Source organism: Diospyros lotus, chromosome 11 (genome assembly GCF_014633365.1).
Source record: "Diospyros lotus cultivar Yz01 chromosome 11, ASM1463336v1, whole genome shotgun sequence".
Taxonomy (NCBI): Eukaryota; Viridiplantae; Streptophyta; class Magnoliopsida; order Ericales; family Ebenaceae; genus Diospyros; species Diospyros lotus.
Genome location: NC_068348.1, coordinates 30,665,438 through 30,687,983, shown reverse-complemented (window position 1 = coordinate 30,687,983; position 22,546 = coordinate 30,665,438). Strand labels below are relative to the sequence as shown.

At 34.4% G+C, this 22,546-nt stretch overlaps 2 protein-coding genes across 9 annotated transcripts; both read left to right on the top strand.

Moving 5' to 3' along the window:
* Positions 1 to 1,839: 1,839 nt before the first annotated feature.
* Positions 1,840 to 5,195, top strand: LOC127813698 (probable L-type lectin-domain containing receptor kinase S.5). Its single transcript, XM_052354812.1, has 3 exons — positions 1,840 to 2,311; positions 3,102 to 3,806; positions 4,040 to 5,195. The coding sequence occupies exons 1-3, from the start codon at positions 1,897 to 1,899 to the stop codon at positions 4,867 to 4,869; spliced, it is 1,950 nt and encodes a 649-aa protein (XP_052210772.1). The 5' UTR covers positions 1,840 to 1,896; the 3' UTR covers positions 4,870 to 5,195.
* Positions 5,196 to 7,379: 2,184 nt separating this feature from the next.
* On the top strand, positions 7,380 to 16,578 carry LOC127813682 (lysM domain receptor-like kinase 3). Of its 8 annotated transcripts, none has more exons than XM_052354788.1 (11): positions 7,382 to 8,826; positions 9,465 to 9,500; positions 10,868 to 10,970; positions 11,291 to 11,354; positions 11,443 to 11,532; positions 11,687 to 11,792; positions 13,747 to 13,898; positions 15,056 to 15,153; positions 15,295 to 15,445; positions 15,862 to 15,957; positions 16,297 to 16,578. In XM_052354788.1, exons 1-11 carry the CDS (start codon positions 8,247 to 8,249, stop codon positions 16,435 to 16,437), a joined length of 1,617 nt encoding a protein of 538 aa, XP_052210748.1. In that variant the 5' UTR covers positions 7,382 to 8,246; the 3' UTR covers positions 16,438 to 16,578. The 8 variants fall into 8 exon arrangements, 3 of the variants coding, with proteins under 3 accessions (XP_052210748.1, XP_052210745.1, XP_052210747.1); XM_052354785.1 differs by having other exon boundaries at positions 10,868 to 11,056; positions 11,203 to 11,354; XR_008026168.1 differs by lacking the exon at positions 16,297 to 16,578 and having other exon boundaries at positions 7,380 to 8,826; positions 10,868 to 11,056; positions 11,203 to 11,354; positions 15,360 to 15,445.
* Positions 16,579 to 22,546: the final 5,968 nt, after the last annotated feature.

Sequence of the window (22,546 nt, the reverse complement as noted above, 5' to 3'; positions counted from 1 at the left end):
ATGGTGTGATTTACTATTTATATTTTTAATGAAAATGATATTTGAATGCTCAGTCACTTGCGACACTTCTGCAATGTATTAATGTGTTGTATTTATATTATATTAATATAAATATATATAATATTAATATATTTTATATCAATATATTAATGTGTTGTATTTGTATTATATTAATATATAATGTATTAAAGTGTCACAAGCTAGATGGTATGAAAATGGTTTCTAGTAAACAAATACGAAAATGAAAAATAATATTTTTTAAAAAATACAAGAAATGGAAATGTGTAAATAAAAAATAAAATAAATAAATATAAATAAATATAAGTTATATCATCCATGAATCTTGACTTATTGATTAAATATAAATAATAAATTTAAAAAAAATTAAACATAACTTTGTTTCATACGAAAGTCTAAGCTAAGTTATTGGACGGAAATGAGTTTTCAAATAGTAAAGATATTTTTGAAATTGTAAAATAAATCCAAAAACAATTTTTTGGTGTTTCTCGATATTTCAATACAGGAAATGTTTTGAAAATACGAAAATGACATCCTCAAAGCGTTTTCATGCATCCTAGGTCACAAGTGAGTATCTAAATAGTATTTCCTGTATTTAGTTCACAAATGTTGGACTTACAAATTGATATAGCACATACAAAATTTATAATAATTTTAATGAAAATTAAAGATGATAATTTATAATAATTCAACTTAAAATTAATAATACATCCGTTCCCTATCATAGACTATTGTTAATGTTAATTCTACTCAAAGTAGTATTTTCTTATTATTGTTAAAATTATTATAAATTACAAGAAATGTTTGGATATAATATTTTCTTTATTAATTAGGGCTAACTTACCTCATTTTTCAAAAGGGCAGAACCTGCTATATTTGACCCGCCCAGTAAACTCCAATCAGGGCCGTACATCAATGGTGGCCGCAAGCGCAAACCAACAAATTTGACGCTTTCAATCCCAGCCGTCCAAGTCAACTTGAGATTGAGCCCAGCAAGAAAACACTGGAACCAGAAGCATATTAAAAATATTATATATTGGTCTTAACATTATAATTACATTGACTTGCACTTGCGTATCTTTCACTGTGCATTTATATAATGGAAGTGAATTATTTTTATTTTTATTTATAGTGGGATCATATTCATATGACAACAACAAGACAATTATTTAAGGAATTTGCAATGGTTTCTTATGAATTCGTCTTTTTTTTTTTAAATATAAATAATAATTCATAAAAGAATTTGAAACCGCACTACCTAAGAGATAAAGGTGTTTATATATGTATATTTAAAAATTTAAATATATATAATAATATTATATTATTTACAATAAATTTTCAATTTTAAACTAATTTTGGATGGAACATGACTAGAAATTGCTCGAAGCCTACAAGTGAGCAGAGAATTTGATCGAAATTTAAGTGCCCTTTAAAAAATTAATTATAATCTCTTATCATCGACGTTATTAATTTTTGTCTTTAGGTCTAAAAGTTATTATATTATCTCGACTCGCAAAGTTAGTGTTTAACCCTAATTGGGTTAAATTAACTCATTTAATTTTATTTTTTTGTAATAGATATATCAATAATGGTTGTTGAATATTATCCTGAGTAGAAGTGGAAACAAAATTTTTATTTTTGTTGAAAGAAACAAAAATGCAACAAAGGTTGCATTTTTTTCAAGTGTCCCCACGTGGAGATTTGAAGCCAGCGTGGAATCCCAGGAACGACGTCGCATTGGTGAAACGATAATGTCTCAGAAAATCTCCATTTTCTTCGCTACCCTTCTAAATATATATATAGCAGCCTTTGATTTCTGTTCATGGTTTCTCATCATCATCATCATCATTATCACCGCCATTATTGAACAGAGCAGCTATGTTACGGGTTCAGGGTCAGGTTCTGGTTCTGGTTCTGGTTCTCTTCGCCATTGTTGGCCCTTCTTCCGGCAGCTGCGTGGGCCCCTCCAACATCTCCTTCCCTTCCTTCACAGATGCCGACTGCAACTCTAGCGGCAAGCTGCTTTGCTTGGGCGCCTACTCCGTCGGAAATGGGACTCTCAGCTTGACACCGGACTCCAAGACGCTGAACCAGATATCCCGCGTCTTGTACCGCCAGCCCATCCTCGCTTGGCCGGCGTCTATCTGCACCACCTTCACCGTCAGGATCCTGGTTCCGGCCAACGCCTCCGGCTCCGGCGACGGCATGGCGTTCGTTCTGGCTCAGGATAACAAGCCCTCCCCGTCGAGCAGCTTCGGATCCTTTCTTGGGATGTTTGATCAGTCGAATGAAGGTGAAACCCTCTCTTGGATGATTAGTTGCTGTCAGTGAAATAGTTTTCCTTTGTTGAGTTGGATCGGAAGGTTTGTGGGTCTCATGCCTATTATGTGTTTGATGAGTTGCTTTGCTCTTGCTTTTATGCTCCGAGTACTGTGCTTGGTTTAAAAAATTGGGAAGATGAAGATGGATTTGTTTTTTTTCCTTTTATGTATATTATCTTTCCCTCTCTTTGTTGTGGCTCTTTTCCCCCTGTTTGTATTTTTTTTTTGTGTTTCGGAAGATCTAGATCTAGTGTTAGAGATGAAACAGAGACAGATATGTGAAGAGAACATTCCCGGTGACCATATATGTTGTTCCATGTTTGTTTGATCCGTTGAGTCTTACACTGGCTGCCAGCTATACCTAATGCAACCCTTTATCATTTATCCGTGCTTGGGACCACCAATAGATAGGAATCCACAGGCAGTGTAATTTGTGTTCTACCATGGTGGGAATTTTTACAGAGTTTTTATATGAATCGATAACTGTGCATGGAGAATTAATAATTATACATTGAGAATGGAGATACCTGTAGAACATTGTGTGGTTGAATAGGCAGCAATCCCTTGATATCTGTTCCCTCTCATTCATTTACTCTTTTCTTCTGTAAAAGTCTCATTCATTAACTCACCCAAGAATTGTGGATAGCTGAAAAAAAAAATTCACTGATCTCTGCTATGATGCAGAACGCTTAAGAGCTTGTTGGTGTTGATTTGTATGAATCCTACACAATCGATCTTACAGAACTTTGTCTGCAATTGTAGGTTCTATTCACCAACTCTCGGTTGAGTTTGACACATACAAGAACGAATTTGATCCAGATCAAAACCACATTGGAATCGACACCAAGAGTGTCGAAGAATCAGTTGCAGTGAAAAGTCTGAACAGCACAGGGATTAGTCTCACGAGTGGAAGAGCAATCACTGTGAGGATTGAATACGATGGATGGAGCAAAAACTTTATGATTTATGTGGGCTATGCTGGAGACCCCCTAGTGACTTTCCTCAACCACACCATCAAGTTGAAGGGCACAGTTCCGAGCTCTGTCTACGTTGGCTTTACAGCTTCCACTGGAACTCTCACTGAGACTCACCAGATTCTTTCATGGAACTTCACATCCAGTGAATTGCCAAGGATCTCGCTAGGGAAAGAAAAGAACATGACAGTGATAATTACTCTTCCCATCATTGCCGGGCTGCTGCTTCTGGCATTATTATCTGTACCATTTGTTCGTAGAGCTCGTAGGAAAAAGAGAGAGAGACTTGCCAGGAGAAAGGAAATTGAAGCACTTGTAGCAGCTGCTAATGGCCCAAAACTCTTCTCCCACAGGAAGCTGAAAAGGGCTACTCGCAACTTTAGCAGAGAGAACCTATTGGGAACTGGTGGTTTTGGAAGTGTTTACAGAGGAGTCATCTCAAATCCTCCTATGACTATTGCTGTCAAAAGAATTTCTGCCACAGCTGAACATGGTTTGCTTTCGCATATTGCATTCTTGTTCCTGTTAGTAATAATTTAACATCTTGATTTTAAGTGACAAAATAAGATCTACAGAACATGTATAGATTGTATTAATTTCTTGCAAACTGGGTCTTTTCTATTTCCACTGTCCGAATTGGATTTGCAAACCTTGGATTACCCAAAATTATCTAGATTTCCTCATCATGTGTTAATGTTTTAAAACCTTTTATTTTTACTATTGTAGGTGAGAAGCAGTACTTAGCGGAAATATGCACTATCGGTCAGCTGAGGCACAGGAACTTAGTCCAACTCCAAGGTTGGTGCCATGACCGCGACCAACTCCTCCTGGTTTACGAGTATATGCCTAATCGCAGCCTTGACCAGTACATAGGCAAAGCCGGTGCCGTGCTTGATTGGCCAACAAGGTACAAGATACTAACAGGATTAGCATCGGCACTAGTCTACTTGCACGAAGAGTGTGGCCAACCAGTTGTGCATAGAGATGTTAAGCCAAACAATGTCATGTTGGATTCAGATTTCAATGCACATCTAGGTGACTTTGGCCTCGCAAGGCTACTTCGAAACGATGCCTCGATGACAACCACAAACATGGCTGGGACTCCCGGATACTTGGCTCCAGAAGTCAGCTTCACGGGAAGGCCCACTACAGAATCCGATGTTTACAGCTTTGGAATGGTGGTCTTGGAAGTAGTTTGTGGGACAAGATCAAGGGGCATAATGGAAGAGGATAGCCTAGTGGATAATGTGTGGAGTTTGTATGAAAAGGCTGCATTGCTTGATTGTGTTGACAAGATGCTGGAAGGGAAATACGATGAGGAGCAAGTGAGGAGGACTTTGATTGTAGGGCTGGCTTGTTTGTTCCCAGATTCCATGGTTAGGCCTAAGATGAGAAAAGTGGTTCAGATCTTCATGAACCCGGATGAGCCTCTTGTCTACTTGCCGGAGACCCGGCCCGCGGCAATATGGCTGCCATTGACCTTTTCAACCTCTACCAGCGCTGAGTTTGGCCCTCACAGTGCCCGAAATGAAGGGTCTGTAGAGTTACCCAGATGACCAGGTAACAATCTGATATCATTTCCAACACCCGGAGGGAGTTTTTGAGGGAACCTTCTCCTTCTCTTCTTCTTCTCCTTCTTCACTCTTTTGTGGGTTTCTTTTGTGCAATACTCTAGATTTTGGGCCTTGTTTTGGATCAATGAACACTGTAAGGTACAAACAGTTGTTTGAGCATGTATGTTGTAGATACCAAGCCGTGCCATGTAACGCATCTTCTGTAGCATTTTCACATGGTTGAGGTTGTGAGTTGTAATATGATATCCATTACATATTACAGAGGATTGTTGGTGCAAGAAATGACACACAGTTCTAGTTTTTAGTCAGGGAGGGACTAGACTAGAATAATATCAACTTTTCTTTTCTTAAATATTTCTCTTTTTGTGATCCAAAAAGTCATAGGTCTCGGACTTTGAGGTGTAAAAACTACTTCGTAAAAAAACGAAGGAACATAAATATAAGTCGTTTTTAATCCTAACAAATTAAGGAGTGTTATGCATTAGGAATATTATTTTTTATCAATAAATAAAATACATTTATTCTAATAATTAGATACAAATATAGGGATTTTCTCATTGTTTTTGATATATAAGTTTCTCTTATATATTTTTGACTAATTTAAGCATAGGAAGAGTTGAGTAGTGCTTTACAAGTGAGGATTATTTATCTTCCTCTGAGGGTGGGTTCCCTTTTCAGGACAAATGACGTATGAGATGAAATATTAGGGTTCGAAGTCGGAAACGAGATAGACTCACTCCACCTCGTTGTCAACACTGCTCTTGGAGCTGTGTGGAGCCCTTTCCCATTCATTTGATTCCACAAGCTGTGGCCATGGCAGCAGCTTAATCTGCAAGGGCTCAGTAGCCGCTGGCATTAATGCAAGCTTGAGAAATTTTTACACCATTAAACAGGAAATTTCTTTCGTCTAATTAAGGAAATTTTGTTAAAATAATTGAAAGATAGTGATTTATCACATTTAATAATTTTCCAGACCATTTGGCATTTTTTTTTAATCTCTTCCACCTTTATAACAATCATCGGAAAAGATACTATTTGTTTAATTTTGAACCACAAATTCCGTTCTTTGTTGAAGTTTTGAGTAATTTTTTAAAAATCGAATCGGAGAGCGAACCGGCTTATTAATTGGGTCCAACCGATTAGATCGGAGTGGTCCGATCGGATGATGTCATATATATATATTTTATAATTAAATAATATATATTAAATATATATTTAAAATACTAATATTCTATATATTATTATGAGAAATGTTATTATTAATTAATATATAACTAATATTTTATATATAATTATTATATATGTTATCATATAATTAATTAATAATTAAAAATTTAAAAATAAGTGACAGGTGAAAAAAACTGAGGTCAATCTGGTTTCCAGTTCATCGATTCAATCGGATTTTGACCGGGTTAAAAGACGTTTGACTTTTTAAGTTAAACTGGATCGGATAGGCCACCGATTCTCGATTAAATTGGTCCGATCGGCCGGTCCGATCCAATTTTTAAAACATTAGTTTTGAGATGCTAATATATCTCTCAAAACACTCAAAGACTTATACTTTGTGTAATACTCTTTCATTAATATATTATATTAAGTGTCTAATCAATATAAGTGTATAATACATTAATATAATATTGTTGCTTAAAATAATACAACACATAACTTAGCCAAGTTAAGGTGAGTCTATTTTCTTTGGGTTCAGCTCATTTATTTATTTTTAATGTCCCTCGAGTTTAGCTCGTTTATGAGCCAAACTCTATAAGGAATGTTTAAAATCAGCCTGATTAAGTTAAACAAAATGAATTCGACCTTTTTATCAAATTCATTCACAAACAAATTATTGAGTTTATTTATAAACAAGAAACTATAGATTTTGTTCATAAGTAAAATCGTTTCTTATTCAACAATAAATATTTATAAATGAGCTATTTTTTTTTAATGAATATTGGTTAATATAATTATATTATTTAATAAAATGATTGATTTCAATGCAAGAAAAAAATAAAATAAACCTTAAAACATCTTAAAGATATACATACTCTTATTAAATAAACAAAAAATGAATTTTAACAAACTTTAAACGAATTATAAAAGAGTTTATTCATAAATATAAACAAATAAAATAAGCTTCTATCCCAAACTCAACTAGTTTATTAAACAAGTTTTTAATTTTTATTTACATTCATTTATTTTCTTAATGACGAACATAAATGACTTTAAACCAAATTCATTCACGAATTATTCACCGAATATATTAATTCATTTACACTCGTAATCTTCTTAAATAGTACTCGATATTTGTGCAACTTCTATCACCCAAAATTACGTCTTCTCTAGTTCAATTGTCCAAATTATACTTAGAAACTTTCAAATTACCCAAAATTATCTAGAAGTGATTTAGATCTTCATGAACCCTAACAAGTCGATTTGTATAGATTTATCCAGAATTGAACCTATAATAATGAAGTTATTGTCACTCAATACCTTTACGTCTTCAATTCAACAACTATAACAATGGCAGTCTCCACTCAAAAGTGTTAGCTAAAAACGGCTAATATATTACTGAGTCAGGTAGTAAACTGAAACTCTCTTAACAGATTACGATAACAACCGAACCGAACTTAACCGATCAGAGCGAAGAAAGGGACAGCAACAAAATTTTCTTTTCTTTTCTTCCAAACAAAGCCAGAAATTCATAGTAAAATAGAAACCAAAGGCCAGCAGTGGCAGTACTCTGTAATCTGTATTCTGGAAGAACGCTCACCTTTCGTCTTGATCATCCAAATGGCGCAAAACCTCGTCAACACAGCTTCAAAGTCAGTGGTTCTTCTTGGACCATCTCTCGTGTCTTCTTCTGGAAGCTCACCATCAGATACAGTGTCCAAACAGTCAAAATTTTCGTTGCATATTCCTGCAATAGCTTTAAAGAAACATTGCCATGGCGCAATGTTCTTTTTATGTTCTTGAAGTCACCAGTTCGTGAAAGCCCTAATTTTGTATATTACTGTATGAGTTTTTCTTTTGAACACGGCTTATTTCCTTGTTGCTAACTTGGTTTTGGATACGAATTGATGATATTGCTGCTCTTAAATGTATATAGTCATGCCTTTTTATGTTGTGCGAATAGAGTTTGTGATTATATAGATTGCCTTCATTGTCTTGTCTCGAATTTCAAATCGTTCTTATTTCTTGTTTGGCTGCTAAGAAGATTTGGGGGTAATTTATCGTCCAATGTATTCTGTAGCTAATGGGAATGATCTTCGGAGATGAAAGTATTAGCAACGTACTTTACTATTATTTTCCTTTAGAACTTGTTCATTTTGTAAAATTGTTTTTAAGACTTATCACCGGAAACAATGTGGTCTGCCTTCATTTATGTGAAAAATTTGGCTGGTTTAGCGATTTTTATGTTCCTCTTGTGTTTTGGCCATTGTTTTCATGTGAATCCTATTCCCTGCAATGTGTCTCTATCAGAATCATGTCATGCTTTGCTATACTATGTTCCTAAAAGTCCGAGAACCCTTGAAGAGACAACTTCTTTGTTTCATGTTAATTCCAATTCTGTCAATAGAACTGTCAATGGTTATGCAATTGCGATAGAGTGCAGTTGCCCTGCTGGTCACAGCGAGTTCACTTGGCATGCTGACTATACAATCCAGCATGGTGATACATGGGAGAGCATCAACGAAAAATTTGGGTCATTTGTGGTGAAGAAGAATGATAGAACGTTGATTGAGTCACTAACTATAACTTTAGATCTCTTGTGTGGCTGTTCTAAGGGAGTGGAGGTCCTAAGCTACAGAGTTGAAAGTGGTGACACGCTTTTTACAATTTGTTCTCGATTTAATACCAGTGTAGAGAAGACTAAAGAGTTGAATAAGTTGGATAACCCAAGGCTCATTCATGCTGGAGATGTAATTTTCATCCCAAAACCAGGTGTGAAACTCATTTTCATATTTTTACAATCTTTAGCTAGTAATATGTTTGTTATACTCATGATTATTTTCTGTCCTCGGTTTCGTCTGGTTTGTTTTCAGATCTGAGTTCAAAATTGTCTCCAAGGACATAGTCTAGAAGGGGGAAATAGGGCAGGCAGATGCCTTTCTGCTATGTAACACTAATGAAACATGAGGCATTCTTGTCTGAATACGAATATAAATATTATTTTTGTTGACATGGTTTATGTTCTTTACTCCAAACATTATGGACTTTTCATTGTATCATATCTAAAAGAAAATTGCTTGTGTTGGATTTCTTGATGAGTATGTTTAAGTCAATTACACAACACTTTTTTGAGAGGTTGCTCCATTGTGACTGGAATGGAATGCCATGGGTTTGAGACCTTGAGTTGTAAAAACAACTTCTTTTGCAAGGGTAAGGCTAGGTAGAAAAACGACCCACCCTTGACCCCCTTGGCTCTCACAAAAAGGGAGCCTTGTGCACTAGGGACACAAGACTTTCTAATTTAATCAATTTTTCAAACTATGTAATGTTATATTACCTTATTTATTATGAATATTACAACTCATTTGCTAATTGTACATTTTGCCTTTTGAATGGGCATTTATGAACAGGAGGCCTTAAATACCTTCTCTTAATTGACTATAAAGGTGAGCAATAAACTTCTTCTTCTGTTATTGTCTTCTTTCCCTTTTCCTCTTGCTGTTATTTTTCTTCTTCCCCTCAAATATGTCATGTCTGTTATGAGGCAAGTGGATGGAATGGAAGAAGCTTGTAGAAAGAGAGCCAGGGCAAGACAAATAAAAAAAAAAAAAAACATGGTAACATAACATGAGATATAATGACCTTATAGAGGATATTTCTACGAATACAACTGGAGAGCTAGAACTTATGTAACCGATACCACTTAGTGGGATCAAAGCTTGAGATGTTGTATGCTCATTAAATGGTTTAGAAATGGAGGTCTCTAGTTTGTGTCTGTTATCGGACAGCAAGTAGATCGGTCAAATTTGGTCAAAGTGGATCCATTTAGTGGCAAATTCTCATGGAAAGAAGAAGGCTTAGGGCAGAGCTAAATGTCCTAATATTATGTTTTAAAATGTTCTGCTATCTTCTGTTTTCCTTTGTCAGTTTATTTTTCTATTTTCTGTCAGTTATATCAGTTATTAGTATTTGAATTTGTTTAGATCTGCGATTCTCTAGGAAGCAGTTCCTAGTTCTAAGATGACAGTTATTTGAGTTTGGCACCTTTTAATGTGTGCTTGGCTGCCCAGAAAAGAATCAGGGAAAATTCCATGTATTCCCTGCTCAGGGTCAGGTCAATCAATACGGCTCTAGCTCCTCAGACACTCGGTTGTCGGTCATATGTAAGAAGATTATTTTGATAATTTGAATAGTTGAGTCATTTTATAGTTGTATGCTTTCTAGTGCCAAAATTCTATAATTATTTGGTTATCCATTCATTTGGTCCTTCGTCTTATGGGAATATTTGCATCTGTAACTTTTCTCGGAAATTGTTCCATTTGCTTGGTTTAGGAAATTCTTTGCTGTTCACAGAAGCTTCTATTTCAGCAAAGTAAAAGTTTTATCATTTATGTAGACAATCAGAACAACTTTTTCCTCCTACCCATGAAAGAAGAGAGAAAACTTGTGCATTTTTGTCTATCTATGGATGGTGGGGAATGCATGACCTTCTTCTTTGAGGCACCTGGGAGTTGTAAGCAAGATGCCATGCTTAGAATTTCAAAATTATACACTTTCATCTTTGCAATTGCTCATGTTTGATACCGCTCCTTTCAATTATTTTATCTCAATTAGCAACAAGATTATTTATATAACAGTGGTAGAGTCCAGTCATTTTTTACTTGCAATTACTCATGTTTAATAATTTTCCCTTCAATTTTTCTTTTTATCTCAATTAGGAATGGGATTATTTGTATATCAGTGGTACAGTCCAATCATTTTTTACATGGATAGAACATGATATTTATAGTTTCCTTTTGTTTCCTACATGCAGAACTTAAGGTCAAAAGAAGATCAAAGTCGTGCCTGCTTATTGTTGGAATTTTCGTGGCAGCTGTGACCACTGCTATATTGTTGGCTATTATTGTTCTGTGGAGGTATTACTATAGGAGGAAGGGACCTAGATCATCACAAGGGTCTACAGGGGGATTGAAATACTTTAACTTATCATATTCCCTTAGAAGTAAATACATCTTTACTGTGAAGATTTAACTTTATATATACATTATAGATATTCTGAATGCTAATTTGGCCTTTGTATGGTATTCAGTGCTTACTAGTTACTATAGAACTAATTAATTGATTCTAGTGAGGTTTCTTTTTCTCCAGAATCAGAAGAAACCATTATTCCCTCCAATTATGATAAAACAACTGTTTTCTCATACAATGAAGTTTGTCATGCAACTTTAAATTTCAGAACGTCTTTGAAGATTGGCCAAGGATCTTGTGGATCTGTTTACCTGGGAAATTTAAGAGGAAATGTAAGCATGGAAGATTATATGGTTCTACTGCTGGACTTTTGTTTTGTATGATGATATTTATTCACAGCTTTTTCCCATATGACTATAGGATGTGGCTATCAAACAGATGAAAAACACAAAGTCAAAAGAGTTCTTGTCAGAAATCAATATTCTTTGCAGAGTTCAGCATACAAACTCGGTAAATTTTCTTTTTAATAGTTTCATGTATTTACTTCAATCAATGTTCGTGGGATAATGGCACATTAGGATTTATGTTGGTCTTTTTTTGTTCTTCTTGGGCCTATTTTTTGGCTAAAATAATTTTTTTTCTATCCCCTGGGCTTCAAAAATAGATCAAGCTTATTGGATACACAGGTGGTGGGGATTCTCTGTTTCTTGTATATGAATTTGCCAAAAATGGTGCATTAAGCAGTCATCTCCACAATCCCACTGAAAGAGGTTTGAATTTCTGACTAGTCAATGACATATACTGCAGTGTTATTGCAAAAAAGTATCAAATATCTTAGAAATATTATATGGACACAGCAGTTATGTCCATTGTTGGAATTTTAGAGACATTGGTAACTATGAAGTTAATGAACAAAAGTTGTAGAAAGAAAAAAAACATGAATGTGAAGGCTGTAACCTGATTATTTTTATTCATATCATCATGCTTTTAAATAGGCAATACATGTCAACTGAATAATAAGAAAATAAGATTTACTGCTACACTTAAATTTAAACACAACAAAATTATCTCAACCCACTAAATCAGTAAACAGAATCAAATACCCAATCATAACTGACAATTTTGACCCAATCAACCCACTAAATCAGCAACTTTGAATCAATATTCAACATTCCTCCTTGATTCAAAGTTGCAAAACTTCAACTTTTTATGGAGCACTTCTCTCCAAATTTCTTCCCAATTGTAAAGCACTTCTCTTCACTTCTTTCTTCAAATGTTGAAAAAAAAACTCAATTCAGTTTCATGGAGCACTTTTCTCCAAAAAATTCTTCTTGGTGCACTTCTCACCAACTAGAAGAGCGTTTCCTCTTCAATTGCCCCTTCAACCGCCTTCACTGTATTTGCTTGTTCTTTCATGTTAAATCTGCAATCCTTTTTCAAATGCCCAAATCTTGTACACTGGAAGCATTGAGGCTTCCCCTTGTGCCAACAATCTTTCTCTTCATGACCAGGCTTTTTGCAATGGTCACATTCTGAAATTTTTCCTTTCTTCTTTGACGATGAACTCTTGGCAAGATAAGCTCCCTCCACCGTCTTTTCACTTTCTTTATTTCTCATAATCCTTCTTTGCTCCTGAGCTTGCAAGGCTCCGATTAATTCTGCCAATGTAATTTAGCTAATGTCCCTTGAATCTTCAAGGGAGGAGATTTTTGCCTCAAACCTCTCAGGTAGGCTTATCAAGACTTTCTCTACGATCCTGCTGTCAGGTAGCTCTTCTCCCATAAGCCTAATTTTATTTACCACCATCATTAGTTTTTCAGAGAACTCTTGGATTGTATCATTTTCATTCATTCTAAGAATCTCAAAATTTCTTTTGAGATTCAATACTTGTATTCTCTTCGTTCTAGCATTCCCTTGATATAGCTCTTTCAATACATCCCATGTTTCCTTAGCCGTTTCACAAGCCATGATTATTGAGAAAATTGATTCGGAGACAGCAGCGTGTAATTGAGATAAAGCCCTCGGAGCTGGAGCTTTAGCTTTTGCTTCTTCACGAGCTCTGATTTGATTGAGCGTAGGATTGTTGCCAAGCGGAGGTATCTCCCTTTCACTTTCGACCCACTGCCATAAACTGAGACCTCTCAAATGAGCTTTCATTTTGACAACCCATACTTGATAATTTTTTCCATCAAAAACTGGTGGTGAAAGAGATGATGTGTTGGTGGAAGCCATAGAAATAAAAAAGGCGTTGATGGGTTCTCTCTCACAAGTCCCTTTAGATCATTGAATGCTCTGATACCATTGTTGGAATTTTAGAGACATTGGTAGCTATGAAGTTAACGAACAAAAGCCATAGAAAGAAAAAAATACATGAATGTGAAGGCTGTAACCTCATTATTTTTATTCACATCATCATGCATTTAAATAGGCAATACATGTCAACTGAATAACAAGAAAATAAAATTTACTGTTGGACTTAAATTTAAAAACAATAAAATTATCTCAACCCACTAAATCAGTAAACAGAATCAAAGACCCAATCATAACTAACAATTTTGACCCAATCAACCCACTAAATCAGCAACTTTGAATCAATATTCAACATCCATCATAATGATGACTATTATTGTTAGATTTCATTATCCATCTCTGACTTGACCTGCTTTTAGTTAAGAATTATGATGTTGATGACTACTCCAGTGCTAAGAATTGATACATCAACAGGTTATAAACCTCTAACTTGGATCATGCAAGTTCAAATTGCTTTAGACGCTGCCAAAGGTCTTGAGTATATACATCTGAATACGAAGCCATCCTTCATCCACCGAGATGTGAAGTCAAGCAATATTCTTTTAGATTCTGGATTCCATGCAAAGGTCAATTTATTGACATCACTTAAAGTTTATTTTTCTTAATACTATCACTCTGCATACTAGTTGACATGAATGTTATTCTGTACAGAGAGAAAACTTAGAAAAACAGAGGGGAATCTGAAAGGTTTGTTATTTATTGGCCGTTTTACAAGTCTCATGTTGCCATGTAGAATTGAAACATGGCATTGGACAGATAAAGAAATAGATACTTGAGATCTGTAGGTTAAGATTCATATAGAAATTCTTTTTCCAGTTAAAATTGGCAACTTTCTACAATATATTAGGACTACAGAGCCCACACAAGCTGAAGCTGGTATAAGAAATTATTACTTCTAAGTAATCCTGCTCAGATTTGAAGTATCTTGTGCCTCAAAGTGTTGATTGACTTGGTATCACTGGGTTTTGAAGTCCATTTAATTCACTGATCAAACTTGATACTGAAATATGCATTATGATATGAAATAAACAAATTCCAAAAAATTCATAAAATTATGTGTGTGTGTGTGTGTGAGAGAGAGAGAGAGAGAGAGAGAGGAACCGGCAAGAGCTCACTAACACTGTACCATGAAAGAAGCAATTTGCTTTTGGACCCAAATACGGTCCTACTATGATAGTCACAGCACATACAAGCATTAGTAAAAGCATTCTTACCAACCTTGATGCCTGACTGTTGCAAATAGAATGTGGAATCTAGAAGTGGGAATCACTTTATTTGACTGACTCAATGGACTTTTACACATGTAGGCAGATTTAAAATGAAAAGCAAAATAAAGTGAAACATTGAAACTATATGTCAATCACAATCCTAAACTTAAGGTCCTGGACTTGTGCTACACATCTAGCATCAGTTGGGTGGGAGGCTTCTTTGTTTTTTGGAACTTATTCTATGTTCACATTTTGGGAATACTCACTGGGCATTGCCCATCAATAATCACTACTAATGCAACAGTTGTAGGCGAATGTGATCTGACTTTACCGCTGATTTTGTCCTCTATGGGTTTGGGGGGGGGGGGGGGGGGGGGGAGAGGAGGAAGGGAAGAAAGGAAGAAGAAGAATCTTTACCTAAAAAGAAGAAGAAGAAAATGATGATGATGATTCTCTATTAGTAAAAAGTGTAACTTCTCTTCTTTTTTTTTTTCCCTCTATTTTCTTTCTGGCAGATTGCAGATTTTGGGCTGGTAAAACTATCGGAGCATTCACCAGATAATGGAACTACAGCATCTAGAATTGTTGGAACATTTGGTTATCTTGCTCCTGAGTACGTGACCTTGTTCATTCTTTAATCTATATGATCTATTGCTCATATCCAGTTGTAAAAAAATTATTAGTTTGGTTCTTCTGATGTAATTTTATTTTATTGAATGCAAGATTTCTGTCTGTGTTCATTTTTGAAAATCAGATATGCCCGTGATGGGTGTGTTACCACAAAGATTGATGTTTATGCCTTTGGAGTTGTTCTTATGGAACTACTGACGGGCCTACCAGCACTTCGTAGGGATGCAAGTACTGGAAGCATGCAGTATGTTGAACGTTGTTCTCTGATGGATTATGTAAGTTTTCATTAGGTTTTCTTTCAGTAGAACTAATGCATGATAGAATTTGGTTCCCGCATGGACTAATTACAACTAGTAAGTGAATAAAATTTAAGACTGCAGTAACAAGTATTGCAGAAGTGTTGGTGAATAAAATCCAATAATTGGTGTGAATAGAGAAGGTAGGCCTTGTGCGGATTCCGGTGATCATATGTTGTTGGATTGTTTTTACTTCCTTTTTGACTAACCAACAGCTGTTTATGCCATGTTCTTTATTTTTCACAACATTTGAAGTTTCACTTCTTTTCTTTTCTGTGTGCCTGTTCATGTCCCTGTGCTTATCAATCGGTATTCTCTCAAACTAATGCTTGGTATATTATGTGAGCGTAGTCGATACTAACACTATTGTCCCTAATAATATCGTGCTTTTTCAGGTGCTTTCAGTTTTGGAAAACGGCGATGCCTTCACAAAGCTGAGTCAAAGCATTGATCCAACTCTCACCCAATACCACAGAGGCTCACTTCTGCAGGTTTTTCCATTACTTTGACTGATTTCTGAGTTTCATAATTGTTTTTTTCTTTCACTTTTCTCGTCTGATATTGTTTCATGTACCGACGATTGTCACTTTCTTAGCCACTTGATATCGTTCATTGATTAGTTAACAGTGTTGATTGCTTAAAATTCTAACACAATTTGACTGAAGAGGTTGCAAGAAATATGCCAGTTTCATATCGTCATATTATTTATCGGGCTTGTATAACTGGATCATACGTCAGTTTGTAACATTACCACCTTCTTGCCCCTTGTTAAATCCCACTGTGTTCTGATTGTTCTTTCTGTTTCTTTCTTCTGACTAAATTGTTTTTAGATGGCCCTCTTGTCGAAGGACTGTGTGAATGCCGACTGGAATCAACGTCCAGACATGAGCAATGTAGTCCTCCGCCTTGAGCACGCCCTTGTCTGCTCGAAAGAGTGGGAGAAAGCAGAGCCCAGCTCCTCAGAGTGGTGATGTTTTCATTTCCTTCTCCCCCAAAGCTCTTCATGTCTATCTATGCCTTTCCATTAGCCATTTTTCTAACTCTACTTCACTGCAAGAAGTAGTTGTCTAGTATACTGAGCATTGAATAGGCATTGTCTACTTTTTCTTGTACATATATACTAGATGTAAAGAACTCAAAAACAAACACTGAACTGAAAGTAAAAATGGAAAATAGAGTGTTGTCAAATGGGATGCACCGTTTGATGAATTTAGCATTGAGTTTGCCTTGTCATTTGTTCTTTTTTTTTTTTTTAAAGAAAATTATTGGTTGAGTGTGCCTTGTTTGGTTTGATGTCCTTGGGCCAGGCCCATATCAGTATGGGCCTATTGAAGGGCCCGCTGTAGCAGAGAAAGAAATCACAAGTAGTGGCAATATTAACATGAGACCTTTATCCCGCCATATGAGTTTGGCTATGAGAATTTACTCAATAATCGTCTTTATTTATGACGTTTTTATAATTCATATTATATTTAAGTTTTTTTTTTAATTTTTTTTCTTCCCTTTTACTAAGAATGAGAAATAATGCTGTGAAAAGCACGCATGGCTAATTTGAAAGCAAAACTCAGTACTTGTGAAACAACTGGGAAGCTATAATGGCCCCAGGAAAAGCCCATTGAGTCAAGGAAGATTATTACAAGGACAAAGACAGAAAGGAGGCCCCAAAATGATTAACATCATATGTGTATGGAGAGAGGGGGAGAGGCGTGGGGGGGGGGGGTGGGTGTTGGTGGAGAACCTTAAAGAATTTGTGGGGGAAGGCTGAAAAGTGGAGATATTCTAAAAGGGCATCCATTGGAGGGGATGGGAGATGAAGATGGTGGAATTAAACATGAACAGAGTAGGCCACCAAACACAGTTGATCAATTCATGTGTAGTGCTTGATTAACTAAAGTGGGTGAAATTAAAATTAAAATGGCATGTTTTGTGATGTTTGGTATTTTGGCATTATGCTTTGGCTTAGTCCTCCTTCACTGGGACAATGTAAAAAAGTACTAAATATATGTCCAAAATATCAAATAATGTAAACTTCTATTTCATATCTGTTTGTTTCCATTGAAAAGTTCCAGAGAAGCAAGCATTAGAGAATAAGAGAATCTGGGATCACCCACAGGTTTATGCTTTTGCTTTTACTTGTTATTTATGTATTTATCTGTGTCTTTTGGGGGAGGTCTTTTCTGAAGGGAAACATCCATACATCTGTGGACCAAAATGGGATTCTTGGATAAGCTCATATTATATATTTGAGAAGTTCCCCAAAACCAATCAAGCAGCAGCTTCAATGCTGCTTCTTATTAGGGCTTTTGGATTTATTATTGAGTTCTCACTGTTTGATTTTCAAATTTTAGAAAGGAAAACCAAAAACAATTTTTGGGCTAATTTTTTTGAATAAAATAAAATAAATAAAAACACTCAAATGATCATTCAGATAGATGGGATAAATTAATGACTTTGGATATTAATTAACTCTATAGAAGGGTTATTTATCGTAACAACACTCTTATCAATCTATTAATAATAAGGGTGGATTTGATAGTATAAAAAATACATAGAAAATGTCACATTCAATGAATTAAATTCTATTTTTTATATTTGACACACTATATTTTTCATGGAATTGAATTCCATGATACAATCATTAAAGCATATTTTTGTCTCTTTTCTATAAAAAATTCCATTTAGGGAGAGATGGTTTTTGTTTTTCATGCAAGTTGAAAAATACTTTCCTTTCTAACTAAATACTATCAAACACACCCATGAAAAATACATGAAAAATGTCACATATAATGAATTAAATTCCATCTTTAGTGTTTGACACATTATATTTTCTATGGAATTGAATTCCATGGTACAATCATTAAAACATGTTTTTACCTCTTTTTTATAAAAAAATTCCATCTAGGGGGAGATGATTTTTGTTTTTCATACAAGTTGGAAAATACTTTCCTTTCCAACTAAATGCTATCAAACACACCCATGAAAAATACATAGAAAATATCACATATAATGAATTAAATTTCATCTTTGATGTTTGACACACTATATTTTCTATGGAAGTGAATTTCATAGTACAATTATTAAAACATATTTTTGCCTATTTTCTATAAAAAAATTCCATCTAGGGGGAGATGATTTTTATTTTTCATGTAAGTGAAAAAATGTTTTCCTTTCCAATTAAATGCTATCAAACATAACCTAAATAGATCTATACCATAAGAATTAAAAATATGCCAAGAGAAATTTGTACAAGAAGCTATGGATTTACTTCTTAATAATAAAATTCGTGGACAACAAATGAGAGATGGCCATAATAAAGTTCTTAAGTTATTTTCATATGTAATTGAAGATAAAAAGGAAAGATTTCGTAAAACTTTGCTTGGCAAATGGGTTGATTACTCGAGGCATTCCATTATTGTTGTGGGTTTGTGTTTCTTACTATTTTTATTTCAGGTGTGTTTGATTGCATTACCTATAATTTAATTCTAAGTAATATTGGCTAGAAAACAAAAATCATCCCACCTTCTTGGAAAATGAATTCCATGAAAAAAAAATTTAAATGCTTCTACCATACACATTTTTCCATAAAAAAGTTAAGAGTATTTGATTATTTTCTATGATAAATGTGTGCAATTAAACACACTCTTCGTTTTTTTTTTTTTTTTTCCTCTACCTCTCCTCCCCACCAATATCTTGCTCTTCTCGGACTCAAACTCAATGATTTTAGTTACTTCCATGGAGGGGAAGAGGAGGAACGAAGTTGTGAAATAACATGTAAAGTTTTTGTATTTAAATTAAAAACAAAGTCAGGAAACAAAAATTAAAATCTGAAACTGAATTGGACTTGTGAACAGTTACCATCAATTACAGGTACCACATTGCCATAATCAGAGGGCAAGAAGACATTGGAGTCAATGAAGCCAAAGCCATCCTTTTCCAAGACCTAATAAGCACAAAATTAAGAAGCAGAGTCAACAAGGAATGGGCAGATTCCTAATTCATCTCGAAAAGTTTAAACTCTAATTACAATCCAACTTTTAAGATTTTTTTTCTTTTTGTAAATAAGAATTTCATTGAAACAAAACACAAAATATCTACGGTTTAAAGTTAAGCCATATTCTGAATCTTACAACAAAAGAACCAAACAAAGAAATAAGAATGAAAACAAACAAATAAAAAATGTTTCTAAAAGTATAATAATATACATATGTCAAAGGAAGCCTTCAAAAGGCCGCACTTCAACATCCCTAAACACCCGAAGACTTTTGATATGAATGCTAACTTTGTAATGTTAATACTCGATTATTCGCCTAAAAAATACTTGAAAAGGACACGAACAAAACTTAAAACTATCAATGTATAAATATCTCTAAATATTATATATTTTTTTCTAGGAAAGTGGGTGGTTAAATGTCAAAATCCACCTAACAATTTAAGTGGAGAAGAATAGGTTTTGGATTGGATGCATCAACTTAGTGCCCAATTAACAACAGAGGCCAACCTTATGTTGTCAAATCACCCTCATATTTTAACTTGAAAAATTCCAATCAATTGGTAGAAGTATTCATTTTTCCATTTTTTTTTATAAAAGCAATTAATTTTTTGCTAAAATCATCCTTTTTGCTTTTTTATAAATAATGATTCCATTAAATGAAAAATTACAAAAACATCTACATTTTAACGCTAGGGTATATCCCGAGTATCACAACAAAAAACTAAACAAACAATTAAAAAAAATTCTCTAAACAAATAAATAAGAAAAAATTATATAATTATATACAATAATTAGATGACGTCTTTAAAAAAAATACACTAAAAAAGTTCATTCTAAATTATCATCGAGTAAATTTTTTTTAGAATTTAAAGACTTTTTACTTGAATTTTTTTTTACTTAAAAATATTTCTACTAATAATAGCGTTAAATTTAAAATAATTATAAAACTTTTACACATGAGATAAATCATAATAATATTAAAATTATAATTCGAAAAGCCAAACTCTTACCTAATAGCATTAAAGAAAGTGTTCTAAATCATAGGCTTATGGGTGCAGCCGCTATGTGTTCCCCCAACGCATTGATGGGGACTTTGATACACACAAAAGTCTAAGGTTTCGTTTGGCAGCTAGTGGACTTATTTTCAACTTTTATAGATTTGGTAGAATAGATAAGCTTTTCTACGACCTGATGCCGCCTCCCCAAACACACCCTGCCAAATCCCACTTTAGAGAGGCTAAAGCCTATTTCCATGGAAGTTTAAACTATTTCAAATTTAGAAATTAAGCATCACTATTTGAAGGGTAAAATTAATAATCACTTAATGAATTTTAAAATTATAATTATTTACTTATTAAACTTTAAATTATAATTAGTTACTTACTAATTTTACTCAACATTAATCATCCATCACTTATTATTACTCCGTCAACTAACAGAATCTAACGTGACTAACAGAATCTAACGTGACAAAAATTAATTTAACATACACTCATTGAAATTTAAAAATATAACTACTTATTTACTAAACTTTACTCAACGTCAACCATCCATTATCCCGTTACATTACTGTCTGATCTTGAAACATTTTAAAAGATTTTTGTATGCATTTGAGATCACTTATTTCTCAAACTAAAATCCAAAAACTAAACTAATTATTCAAATTAAAAAAGTTACTTATGCAAACTAAAAGTAAAAAAATATATATATTTACTTAAATTTTTTTACCTCCATTATGAACAACGAAATTCACAAAAAATGTATTTAATAATGAGACCAAGAGCTAAAAATTGGTTACAAAAATTATATTTCTTCTATCCCCAAAACCAACAATCTTTTACATTTTTTTTGCATTAGTAGTTTTTTTAATTTGAATTATTAGTTTAGTTTTTAACTTTTAGTTTGAAAAGTAAGTGATCTTGAATGCATACAAATTTTTTTTAATATGTTTCAAGATCAGACGATGATGTGATGGGGCGATAGATAGTTGACGTTGAGTAAAATTCAGTGAGTAAGTAGTTACATTTTTAAAGTTCAATGAGTGTATGTTAAATTAATTTTTGCCACATCAGATTCTGTTAGTCATGTCAGATTTCGTTAGTATTTTTCGTTTGTAATAGTTGAAGGAATTATAACGAGTGATAGATGATTAACATTGAGTAAATTTCAATAAATAATCAATTACAATTTAAAGTTCAGTGAATAAATAATTATAACTTTAAAGTTCAGTGTGTGTTTATTAGTTTTACTCTCATTTGCAATAAGAAAACACATCAACCCCATTATACAATGCCACGTGTCATGATCATATTATCCTGTCAGACAAGTCATCTTCATCCCAAAAAATCTTGAGAAAATGCTAGAGAGCTAGACGAATTTACCGAAAGGTGGCAAAAAGACCATTTTGCCCCCACGCCCTGCTCTTCCCCTCCAATGGATTCCCCCTGCTCTGCACGTCTCCCCTACCTGCCATGGCTGCCGCTCGCCTCTTCGCCGCGCCTCGTTGCAGTCACCCACCCTCGTCTCACCTCGCCGATAGTTGCTGCATCGACTGTCGATGAGGCGAGGCGGCAATGGCGACGGAGGCGAGGCTGGGCGACTGCAACGAGGCGCGACGGAGAAGCGAGTAGTGGCCATGGCAAGCAAGGAAGACACACAGAGCGAGGGGGGCAGTGGCCCACTTTGCAAATTTGCAAAGTGGGCGAGGGCAAAATCGTTTTTTTGCCCCCTCTCTATGAGCCGCTCGGTAGGCCCGTTGGGCTGTAGAACAATTCAAAATCTTGTGATTGATATAGAAGACACAAATCAAATATGCTTAAGAGTCTCGTCCAAAAATTACAAAGAAAAATCTCATTGAGGATTTCGCTCAAATCCTTTCTTGATAGGACTATATAAACAATAGCATTCTTAAAGGGTACTCCTTAACATCTAAATACTTACTAATTTCTCTCTTTTACTACCCACTTTTTAAATATCAAATACTAATTTAACCATTTGAATTCACTATTAAGAATTAAAATCCCACTATAATAAGAGTTTAACACTTAATGTTTTGACCTTTAGTCCCCCAAAGTGTATGTATATAGACA